The sequence below is a fragment of the Sipha flava genome, unplaced genomic scaffold (genome assembly GCF_003268045.1).
Source record: "Sipha flava isolate LNK unplaced genomic scaffold, YSA_version1 321_pilon_pilon, whole genome shotgun sequence".
NCBI classification, from domain to species: Eukaryota; Metazoa; Arthropoda; class Insecta; order Hemiptera; family Aphididae; genus Sipha; species Sipha flava.
In genome coordinates this window covers 215,459-228,220 of record NW_020273004.1, presented here as the reverse complement: position 1 = coordinate 228,220, position 12,762 = coordinate 215,459, and the positions used below count along the sequence as shown (strand labels likewise).

General features: G+C 30.0%; 1 protein-coding gene across 1 annotated transcript; it reads right to left on the bottom strand.

Annotated features, from left to right (window-relative positions):
• Positions 1-5,841: 5,841 nt before the first annotated feature.
• On the bottom strand, positions 5,842-10,971 carry LOC112686659 (phenoloxidase 1-like). The gene is made up of 14 exons (XM_025559049.1): positions 10,863-10,971; positions 10,097-10,216; positions 9,674-9,863; positions 9,316-9,539; positions 8,728-8,930; positions 8,433-8,583; positions 8,246-8,347; positions 7,911-8,075; positions 7,702-7,830; positions 7,449-7,637; positions 7,127-7,262; positions 6,704-6,939; positions 6,121-6,437; positions 5,842-5,964 (listed from the first exon to the last, which is right to left on the bottom strand). Exons 2-13 carry the CDS (start codon positions 10,202-10,204, stop codon positions 6,156-6,158), a joined length of 2,115 nt encoding a protein of 704 aa, XP_025414834.1. The 5' UTR covers positions 10,205-10,216; positions 10,863-10,971; the 3' UTR covers positions 5,842-5,964; positions 6,121-6,155.
• Positions 10,972-12,762: the final 1,791 nt, after the last annotated feature.

Genomic DNA, 12,762 nt, shown 5'->3' with positions numbered 1-12,762 from the left:
GTCAACTGCAACAATTGCAGTACAAGAACTCACGTGGCCTGCTCACACGTGCCTGTTGCGAATTTTATTGCACATCGCGAATGAGGGATCACAATGTTATTTCAACCTCTTGTACCACACACGGTTCGGTTACATATTTCGGTAATACGTAACCATAGGTGGACATTTGGTTGAATTTTGGGGGGGGGGCTAAATAATTCAATGTAAATTACCCACAGGGGCTTCGCCCCCACACCTCTTTCCCATGCACAAGTAAAACATTACTATTAAAAATATAGATGTGCTTAAATTGTATAAAAAAACAATTAATAACATATATTGAAAAATAATTAATATTTTATTTTATGACAAATATCTATTTGTATCAGCAAAGATATTCAAAATATTATCGCATTTTATATTTTTCGATACATAGAATTGAAAGATCGCTGAAGCTATCTTGAACAAACGATGTCCTTAGCCAAGTTTTTATTTTTTTCATTGCACTAAAACAATTTTCACAAGTAGCCGAACTAATTGGTATTGTTAATGCTATTGTAAATAGTTTTTTATTATTTCTTATTTTACGATTTTCAAAAAAACGAACAGATAATTATAAAAACCACGAATAACATTTCAAACAAAGTTTCAAAATTCTTAAAATATTTTTGCTTATGGTAAAGAATAATGAGAGTGTAACATTAATGACACCAAGATGATGATAAATCAAGAAATGTTAGCAAAAATATAAATCTGGGGCCGGGCTGGCGCAACGGTCGAAGTAGAAAATCGGTTTTTTAGCCCATAAAAAATGTCGTGCAAATTCGGGTGATGAGAGTGCAAATTCATGCTAATTACATGCTAAATATTGGATCAATTTGTTTGCCAAAATTATAAATGAACCGGGCTGACGCAACGTACGTAGAATACGTATCATTTTTTACACAGGTTTCGGTTTCTATGGTTACTGAATGGTAAAAGTAACAGCTTCAGTGTGTTATTCAATAACTCATGAACGGTTCGCTGTGATAACAATTCAACGTGTGATCCTCCTACGCTGCATTTCAAATATCCCATTCCATTGGCCATTGAATGCCACTCCAGATGGCACGTAACGAGCCGCTTGCGGTACTCGTTTTGGCCGTGCTCATGTGCGCGTATGAAGGCCGACCCGTAATGATGGCCCCGAGTACCCGCTACGTAGCATCATGGTCCACTGGAACGATAGCAAAGACTAACCGGAACGATCCGATCGCCGGCCAAACGGCCGGTACGACCGGTGACGGACCGCGGTCGCCCGGAGCAATATTGACCGCGATTGGCCAGCACGGCAGTGCCATCGTCAACGAAAACGCGAGTCTGGCCACCCGTCGGAGTCGTGCACGTTCTCGTCGATCGTCGCACGTCGACTCTGATAATACGCGGCACGGCCACGCCGGATTCAGCACCTTTAGCCATTCTCTGTCATCCGGACCGTCGTTCGCGTCATCGTTCGCAACGTCAAACACGGGTGCAGTGAGATATGCGATCCACGACGTGTTCGAATCACGGCCGCTGTTTTCATCACTGCCGGTTCCAATGACGGCGGTTACTATTCATGTCACAAGTGGCATTCCTAAGTCGTCACCTTCGTCACGACTCCTAATCTTAAACACTGCGGTAACGCGTGCCTCGAGTGACGGTATTCCCGAGATATCTTCGTTGCCGCAGCTCCTGACCTCCAAGACATCTGTAACGAGTGTCAAAGGTAGCGTCTTCAAGTCATCGTCACGATTCCCAGCGTCGAAGAACGGTGTTACGAGTGCTTCGAGTGGAGTCTCCGGGACGACATCCGTACGACCTCCGACCTCGAAAAAATTTGTTACAAATGCCCCGAGTAGTGTTCCCAAGTCATCTTTGACGCCTCAGCTCCTGGTCTCAAAAACAACTTTACCGAGTGATAATAAGTCGTCGCAACTCTTAGACTCGAAAATGGCAGCTACGCGCACCACAAGTGATATTCCAAAGTCGTCATCGGAACAACTACTTTCGAACATTTCAACTGTCACGAATGACGTCCTCTTATCGTCACCAAAGCTGATCTCAAATATGTTTGCTACGCGTACCACAAATGGTGTTCTCATGTCGTCGTCGAAACTACAGCCCTTGAAAATAATTGTAACGAGTACCACGATGAGTGGCGTTCCTAAGACGTTATTATCGCAACTTCTGAACTCAAAAACATCTTCTACGCGGTACATAGTTGGCGTTTCCGAAGCATCATTTCCAATCTCGAAGACTTCCGTTACGATGAGTAAAATTTCCGAGTCGTCTTCGTCGCAGCTCCCAGCCACAAAAATAGGCATCGTCCGTCTTGAAGTCACTAGCAAAAGAAGTTTTTCTCGCGACATATCGAAGGTCAGACGTACGAACGATAAAATCACGCCACGTTACAGTACGAGATATAGTCAGGCGAAAGTCTACAATAATAGTATTACAATGAGTAATACTTGCTCCACGGAGAAGTGTGATCCTTCGGACGGTTCACAGGATCCGTCTGAAGAACCGTTTCTCTCTAATGATATTGAACAAGTTAAGTTAGTATATTATATATATATTTATTGTGTTTGAACAGGTATAGATAAATTATTTCACTATGATGTAAATATTAATTCCATTGTGCTTATCATTTTAGTGTTCTCGACGATGACAAGGGGGAATATGTGTATGAAGAAAATTTAATTTTCCTTTCACACCGACGATTCATATTTACGATAATCGTCATCATATTCATTTTATTGTCTTACCTGATTATCTACTACTCGTTAAGATCGAGTGACCAATCGCGAAAAGATGATTTGTTGCACTCGTATTTGAGAAACGTTGAATGTGAATGTTGTTGTGAATACAAACGTCGCCATTCGTAGTGTCAAATCAAATCTTCGGAATTTGTCATAGGTGCAAGGGCTATGACGAATTATTATTTGGTATGTAATAAAACAGCCACGAGTCTATGACGTTCTTGTGGTAGAGATAGATGTATCTTTTAATGTTTTATTAGATGACCAAATTATCATATTTGCCCCTAGACAATTTAAGCAGTTCTAAATGAAGTTCCGAATATTTATCATGCTTACATATTTTACGATTCAAGAGGAGAAATTAGCCACTGTAAGAATTGACTGGGCACTGTCTATAATGCACGAAATATTTAGATAATTTAAATTATAAATATTTATTTCCCATATACATTATTGTGTCTACTCACAATTCTGTACAATACTGAAACCGATGGGGTTATTATGCTTGATTTACAACATATACTAAATTTTACTATTACTTTATTACCTATTCTACTATTATACTATTATTATCTTATTAGCACCTTATCATTATACGAAAATTTCAATCAGGTTAGACGACTCTTTTGTTTTTGGTTGTACGTTTTATCTGAGAATCACTTCTCGAAAATCTTTTCTTAATTTTCGCTTGGTATGCATTTATCATAGTTCGTCTCTATAAATTATATTTATCTGGGGCTAAGCCACCTACCAAAAATTAAATAATAAGTACATTATTTTACCAAACTGAAATTTTATAATCCTATTGGAGTTTATTTATTACTTTTGAATAAACCACACATTTTATAGTTGTAACTTCTCCTTACCTCTAGTTGTCTTCGCGCATGAAGCAATAGATCACACTGTACGGATCACAACATTTGTTAATACTCTAGTATAATATTACAGTACGGCGCCTTATATAGGCAATTCAGGTACATTTGAGACAAAGAACCACTGGCACGGCGTAAGATATCATTCTAATAGACAAGGCTCATGAACGTGTTAACAATATTTACCATGTAAAAACTTATTTTGATCTTACGTTTTTTAAAAGAAAAATTAAAAATTAAAAAAAATGGTTTTGACTATAGTGTTAAAAGAATGAAAATATATTTCCTATACCCTAAATCCTATGTCCTTATATTTACAAAATGTAAGTCCCATCTCACTATGTTAAATCAAGCTTCTTTTTTTATTCTTGATTATTCAAATTGATAGTCAATCTTCCAATGGCTGGCCAATCAAATGTGACGTTTGCTCATCTGCTTCATTAGTTTTACACTTTACTTGTCTGTGTCTGATGTATATCGTATACCGTATTTAGTATTTTTAATTTTAGGATATTTACCTTTAATCTTATTAAGTTTAAATTGTATGTTTAGACTAAATGTAATTGCTAATTGACATTTATTATAATGGAATTATAATAACTACATACAGATGTATTGCATAGAATAATGTTTTAAACGAAAAAAAAAGAAAAAAACGATTAAAAAAGTCGATGAATACCCAGTTTTAGACAAACTTTTTGTCAAGTTTTCAATCTAATAAATATATTTAAATTATTTTAATAAACACTTTAATATTATCTATAAATAAAATCGTAATTTTATTAATCAAAGATGAAGCCAAGTATTGAACAATGAAACGTTTATGGAGACATGATATTGTTCAGGGAGAAGGACAATCACTTGAAATGAACTGTGTGTGACAACAAACCTTCAGATCAACAGATACATAAATACAGAACATAATGCTCGATTGAAAAAATTGAAAATTTATATTTGAAATATCTGTTTAAGCTGTCGAGTCAGAGCACATAACTTGATTTATTATAAGTTCTAATTTCGTATATACAGTAAAAATATATGTATAATAGTAAATAATATTTTCGGTTGAAATTGGGTTATCCAGCCAGTATTTATTAAATAGTTTACGTGGTATTTAGCTACATAATGTACCTACCAATAATACATAAAGTATGTATTTTATTTTCTACACTTCTACAAATATATTATAATACATTCCCATGAACAATAGATTATGTAATTTAATATATTATATTATTTTTATTATATTATTATGTTATAATTATTATTTTATTTTATTATTATTAAATTTGTTTCCAAAAATATAATATTTATGATTTAATGATTATATATTTTTGGAAATATATTGAATTATCGGATAATAAATTATAAAAATTTATTTTATTAAAGTTTATTAAATCGAAGTTGTCAACTAATGTAAGTGTTGAAGATACCAATAGTAAGTTTCATTAATCTTTGGTAGTTCATAATTTTCCCATTGGTACATTCCTAATTCTAAAAGCAACTGAAAATAATAAATATATCAAATACAGTATATAATTATATTAAATAAATAAATAAGCAAATGAATACAGTTAAATATATATTTATGCAAACATTAAAGGAACAGTAAAAATGTACCAGTACTGAATATAAAGCAGTGCTATAATTTCATATTTGTAGAAAACAAAAATATAAAATATTTATTTTTGTGGCAGGTAGGTACTATTAATGTTAAAATATAATTATAATATTATTACAAATCTATTGGTAATATTCATGATATTTATGGTATTTATGAACATGGAACCATTATCTCAGTTAGTTACCGCTTTTCAGAGTAAGACAATAAATTATTATTTGTTTAAAGATAATATAAAACGATAAGATTATACAAAAAATAAAGGAAAATCCTTAACTATCCCATCTCTAAAATATTTATCTAAAAAGTACCTTATTAAAACACATTATCTTTTAAATAAACATTATAAGATGATCAAACCAATCAAGAATCAATTTAAAACTTCAATTATGTATATTTCACATTGACTAAATATCCAAAAGAATACAATTATTTTATGTACAGATGTGTTAGATCGTATAGGTTATATAATGAATAAAAATAAATAAATAATAAATTAAAAAATACAATATTTAAGTGAATAAATAAGTTTTATTTTTATATTTCTTTAAATAAATAAAATTATAACAAATAAAATGTTTTCTGTGGTAATATAAATTATAATGGAAACTAAAATATTTTATTTGAATAATTATCACAATTATGTAGAATAATAAGAAAATATGATGAACGTGTTGATGTTGTGGTCAATCGAGCAAGATAGAATCATAGTCTAGAAAAAAAAAATTACAATTACAATGTTAAATATTATATTACATTGGTATATTAAAAATTTTAACAATCTAGATAACAACAAATCAATATATCAATATTTATTTTTAAATTGTAAAAATGGAATAGTGTAAGTACAAATCACATATTATCATACCTATATTTACGTATACGTTTCATATGACCGTCATATTATTGTCTTGGTCTGTTACCACCTCTTGGAGGATTGCTCGTTCCTGCTGATGGTCTGCTATTATTTGTAAACGATGATACGGTACGGTTAGTAAAACGTATACGCACGTCCTGTACGATCATGTTCGGCGTCAAGAATTGTTGGAGGGTTACCACGCCGTTACGAGGTACCCGGTCGAACGGATAGCCCATAGACCTAGAGTCCGGATAACGAGCGTTGCGCAAACCGCAATAACTGGAAGCATCGTCACATGTTTGATTGGCCCCTTGTGCGTTCTCCACCTAAATTTTAAGAGTTACGAATCGTTATAATATTAACATTAGATCGGTGTCAACGAGTCCCTTAATAGATTTTTGAAACACTCCAGGGAATCGTTATTGGGTGAAGTAAAGCACGTAAAGTAATTGTTAGAAATATATCCAGTGCAGATTTATGAACGTTTAAATAAATTTTTCAAGAAAATAGTAATATATCGAATCAGTAAATATGAGTCTGAATAAGTCATTATCATATGAACACCAAATGGACATTAAATTCTAATATGTACCTGATCGGTCGCGCCGTCAGACACCATGACAAACAATTGACATTGCAGTCCCTCTGCAGATCCTTTGGGTATTAACAAGTTTTGAGGCCATCCACAACCACAGAAATTAAATGCTTCTGCTTCAGCTGTATTATCAGCAGGTCGATTATTATCTAAATTTCGATAAACTGCTTCATGCGGTATGGTTACCGAAGACTCCAAAGATGAACGAGTTATTTCATTTCTTCCTCTCTTCACTATAAAATTAATTAGATTTAATAACTATGTTTAATTAATGGAGACAAACATAAATTATACTGTATTTTAATTAAATTAAATACGATTTATAGTTTATTTAAAAAAAACATAATAATTGAAATATAACTGTAAAAAACAACTCTGATAACAATATTGCGACTAATCTATTCGTTACTATAGACTTACATGATACACTAAATTTGTCAAGTTCCACAAATAACTTCCTTTGGTCTCTGAATATAATTGGTGAACCACGTTCATCAAATTTAGGAGCGATAAAAATGCGAACCCTTCCAGTTCGTTGGTTTCCATTATTTTCAATCTAAATAAAAATATAACATGTGGAAAGAGTATGTAATGTAATGTATTGTATTGTGTTTGCAATATATATTATTTATTGTAATTTATTTTACATATTTAAATTTTATATCATTATAAAATTAAATAAATAAATCAATATTTTATGAAAAAAATAAAAATCATATATGTACTTGTTACATATACTCACGACAATCTTATAATTGAATGGAGCGTGTTGTAAATGAGTAAATCTGGCCAATACTGATCCACGTGGCATAAAATCTAAGCCTCTAGATAGTTCAACGTTACTTTTTTGCCAAAACGTGGAAAACTCATTACGTGGTATTCCAGTAGCCGTTACTTCAACACTTTGCACTCTCACATTTTCGAATGTCAACTAAATTTTAACAGAAATTTAATCATTAAAACAAACATATTTTGAAAATGCACCAAGTTCTTACATTTTGAACAGGGTAACTAGGTATTGTAGATTTAAATTCTTGGAATATGTCGTCAATATATGCATGCCAACGGTAAAATATAGGATCACGCATTGCAGTCGCTGAGTCACCCATAACACCAAATTTTTCCTTAACGTAATTAAAATGTTCTTATATTTTATTTGTCTAATTCAAGTTAATATAATAACGAATGAAATTTATATATTTACCAAATATCTACCGTCAGGATCATGAATGTATGAAATTGCATTGTGACCTTGATTATGTAGAGAACCATACAAATTTGGATTTTGGCTCAGTATAGAGGATTCAATAAGATTACCCAAAATGTCAATTCCTCCTTGCTCGGTTAACGGCACTTGTTGTCCATTGGTCTATTATAAATACAGAATTAAATGTAATATTATATTATTATTTATTCCATACAAATCATATGTTTTAATGTTCTTTAACGTTTTTATTGTTGATTTGACTTAAATATCCTTCATTCGAAAAACACTGATAACATATTTTATTCTTATTTTTAAAAATGTACAGTCATTACGTTAACAATAAATCCAGAATGTATAGCTTTGAATAATCGGTCTCTCCATCGCTCTAGATCTTCGATATCAAATGATATTTGATCTGCTTCTCGGTTGATGTTCTGTTGAACCAAAAACAAACAATTCAAATTACTTCAAATATCAGCAAATAAAAAAATGTAGTTTACTGATAAAATCAAACATTACACTAAGTCGTGAGTTGGCGAATCTCGACGGCCATACTCCGTTACTCAAAATATTATCTAATTTTGGGAAATAAGCTTCCACTATTGGGTCATTCCATTTAGTCAAACGTTCTACCCTATTCATTCCATTGCTTAATCGTTCCATATTGTATCTAAATTAAAATTTAAAAATATTTGAATATTAATCATCAATCATATCCCATCCGAATGAACAATAAAAGGAAACTAAATAATTATTTTAATAGCCAAACAGCGACAGTCTTCTATTATAATTTAATATATTTTAATAAATTAACCTGGCTATAATCTGTTGATGCATGTAAAAAAATAGTTCACCACGTCTATCTTTATTGACAACATTTAATGGTCCCTCAAACGGATAGACTAAATGCCAGTGCCAATGGTGAAGATTCAGTCCAATATCTTCACGGAAATAGCTAAGTTTATGCTCCGGATCCAGGTCACTAGCAGTAAAATCTTGGGGTATTTCAATGGGAACCTATTATACAGAAATTATTTATTTCAAAAAAGCTTTAATAAGAATCTTAGCAGCGGACCGTGACAATCGACTGAAAACCTTTATTATTTAATAGGAATTTTAAAATAAGTGTTATAATAAATAAACATAATTTGATAGTTTAAACTGCAAGTAAAAGCAATTATAGCAAAAGTAAAAAGTAAAATTTAAATATTATAAATTGAATTACATCAAACATCGTAGGCCATTCTTTTATTGTTTTATCTAATGCGGTTACAAATATTGCTACAATTTTTACTATTAATAAATAAAAAATTTAAAATTACAGCCTCCCTTCTTTCCCCACAAAATCCCGTAGAAAGATATTATTGCCACTTCTGTCGATCATTTTACGACTAATACGTACTCTGGAACCAACTGGAACCACTTCCGCTTCCTCTCTGGCTCGGGAAAAAACACTCGGCCCCATGTATAAACTCGGAAACATCTCAACGTGTGAGGGCAATCGTAAATTGCGAGTTTCAGGCCTATGTAACATAACTACAGATAGGGCATAAACAAACATGTACGAGTTTACTCGATCGCGGCAGTACACTGCTAACGACAAGAGATCGTCAAATGATTTCGTGGCTATAGAACATATAAAAAAAATGTTATAATATACGTTCTTTATTTCACGTATTTTTCAAGTATTTCTTACATCAAAAATTGAATGCAATTATATTTTTCAATAAACATATTGCTAAAAATAAACGGATACTTACCCATAAAGGCTTCTATAAGCATTGAAGCCATTTTACTATGAAGTGGGTTAAAAAGCGAAAATGATGCATTTCTGGAAAGTGATAAAGGTAATGATAGGTCTGGAATATTGTTTAACTTCTTGACAGAAATATTCTTATCCCCAGGAAAGCGATTATGAATGTCAGATACCAGTGGTTTATATCGATCAATCTAAATAAAAATATAATAAACATATTGGCTTAACCCCTACTGTTTTCATTACTATTTTCGCTGTATTACTTAATTTTTATAGTACATAAAATAAAATACATTTTTTATTTATTATTTATTTCTATGTAGTATTTATATTTTAATACTGTGAACATCCGTACATAGTTTATACAACTATGTGAACGCATCACAACACTAATTTTTAATATATAACGAAAACATCATTAATTTACCAAGTATTCAGATGGTACATCGAAAGAAACATTATTTTCTCCTTTTGCAACGAATAATGGTTCTTTAGGGCGATCGAATAAATATAAAATGCTGCTTCTATCCGTCATGATGTTTGATGTCTGAAATTACATAAAAATTAAATTATTAATACATTTGCTATAAAATATAAAAGCAAAAATACTCAAATTACTTATAACTATTATTACTATTCATAAGTCAGCGAACCAATATTATTAATTTCTTTTTATCATTCGATTTTATTAAAAAATGTTATAAGTATATATATATATATATATATATATAAATATATCAAATAAATGAAAACAGAGATCTAAAATAATGATTGTAATAGATTGGTATATACTTTAATATATATATATATATATAACTTGATATAAATCTTAAAATTAAAAGTGGTTCTAAAAAATATATTTTTTAATATGTAGTTGTTTAAATCGAAATTTTTTTGTTTATTAAATTATAATTTTAAAAAAATTCTTATATTTTATCAATTTTAACTTATGAGACAACTATTATTTGTTTTAAATATAATAGTATTATTTAATAACCCGTATGTTTGAAATTTTTTAAAAATTAGATTATATGTTTACGTGATTAATAATTACTCTATTAGTTTTATTAATTAAAATTATTTTATCATATATTTTATTTTATTAAAAACATTTTGAAAGCTTTAAAAATATCAATGTATCTATATTAATATACAATAAAATTAGTTATTTTAATGATACATTTAATATTTACCAGTATCTGTGTATGTCGAAGAAGAATTTTTTATTAAAAGCAATTGTATAGAGAGATATATCTCAACTGATGCAAACTCTTAGTTGATTGACTCTTTTATATAAAATTGAGAATACAACAGTTTAGATTTGACACATTTGTGGTAAGCATTTATTTCCTACTAAATTTAAAATAGAAAAATCTAATCATGGTTTTTCATATTCAACCATACTGATTAGATAAAACTTTTTAGTTTGAATATGGTGGTTTGTACATGTTATTCGTGAGAACTTTTGGAATTCACAACAGGATATTCTGGTTTGGTAAGATAATATTCAAATAATTTAACGAAGTAATAGTTGTTTATTAAAACAATATTTTATATCATTTATTTTAAAAATTCTTAAAGTTTGTTATTTCTCATATTCTCTTAAAATTAGTGAATCGTTTGTATACAATTACAATAATATCGAAAAGCATTGAAACCTGTTTCCGCACTAAACGAAAATTACCTAAAAAATAAAAACTCATTTTAAACTTTTTTAATAAATTTATAAAAATAGCCTAACGTATATATACAATAATAATTATTAATAAAAACAAATGATTTTAATGACTTTAATTTTTTTATACAATTTACAATTGTATATAAATGATATAAAAGACCTATTTGCATCATATAATGTGATTATTGTATCACATCATGGATAACTATAAAATATGTTACTAAGAAAGTATAAATATTATCTTTAATAATAACCAAGGCTCGGGGGTTAAAGCATTTGCTTATTTTTATGGATTGACTTAAAATATAGCAGAGTGCTGTATAAGTGTATGTCAAGTTATAATACGTACAATTATGAAATTTGAAAGTGCCTATTTTTGTTTTTTTCAGCAGTTTTTAAAAAAAATGCTTATTTCCAGTTTTTCTGATTATTCTTCCTTATTTGAGCAGTTTTATTTACGCTTTTATAGTTTACTCCTGCAAAGTCGTTTTTGATAGAATTAAAAATAAAAATAATTCTTATCTTATCTGCGTTGTCACGTAGTTCGTCGCTGTTCGGGACATCGTTGTAGGGCTAACAAAGATTTCAGAAAAATCCCTTAGAAAATCCATAAAAGCCTTAAAGTCTTGAAAGTGAAGATTAATTTTTATTTTGTTTGATTTTTTACTTCAAATTTTATATTTCTTTTATTTTCGAATAAATATTTTTGCTTAATTTTAAATTTATTAAATGCTTATTTTAGTGATTTTAAGTGCTATAAGTCCCGGGCCCTGGTAATAACTTATATCGTATTTTTACACTTTTTTATAACATAATAACAAAATCTAATTTAATAATCGAGAAAGATTATCAAGTTTAACATTTATAAGCATGAATCAACACCTGTCAATTTTAATATATTTTTGTAAAATGCGATTTTTAATATTTATTTATTTTTTATTCACCACTATATAATATATGTATCTATAAAATATTTGTACTTTTTATTATTATTATTATTTTATCATCTCAATTATAGTATGTAAGATGTTACTTTTTTTAATCGGAATCCAATTTTTATTTTTATATTCTAGAGTAGAATGTTTTTCTGTATATGTATATCAGAGCATAAATATTTAATATTAAACAATAGATCTTGATTTTTGATGGTACCATAACAAACATTTTTTTAAATAAGGAAAGATTGTTAGTCCTTCGCTCAACCCCCAACCAGATCCCCCAACACCGTTCAGTCAAGGGGGATGGCTATTGCAGTTTCTGTTACGGTAAAGGTTACAGATACTGGACGATGGGGACGCCACTTACGCCGAAAAAAACTAGATCTAAAGAGTTGAAATGAAGATTAATTGAATAAAATTAAAATCCAATTTCTATCAATACATTATTTCTTCTTTGCCTGAGATATTCACACAAAT

Coding starts and splice junctions, on each gene's coding strand:
- LOC112686659 (XM_025559049.1), bottom strand. CDS start 10,204: ATGACGGATAGAAGCAGCATTTTATATTTATTCGATCGCCCTAAAGAA. Junction 8,348..8,432: donor TCGCCAACTCACGACTTAGT/GTAATGTTTGAT, acceptor TTGGTTCAACAG/AACATCAACCGAGAAGCAGA. Junction 6,438..6,703: donor CTGACGGCGCGACCGATCAG/GTACATATTAGA, acceptor CTTAAAATTTAG/GTGGAGAACGCACAAGGGGC.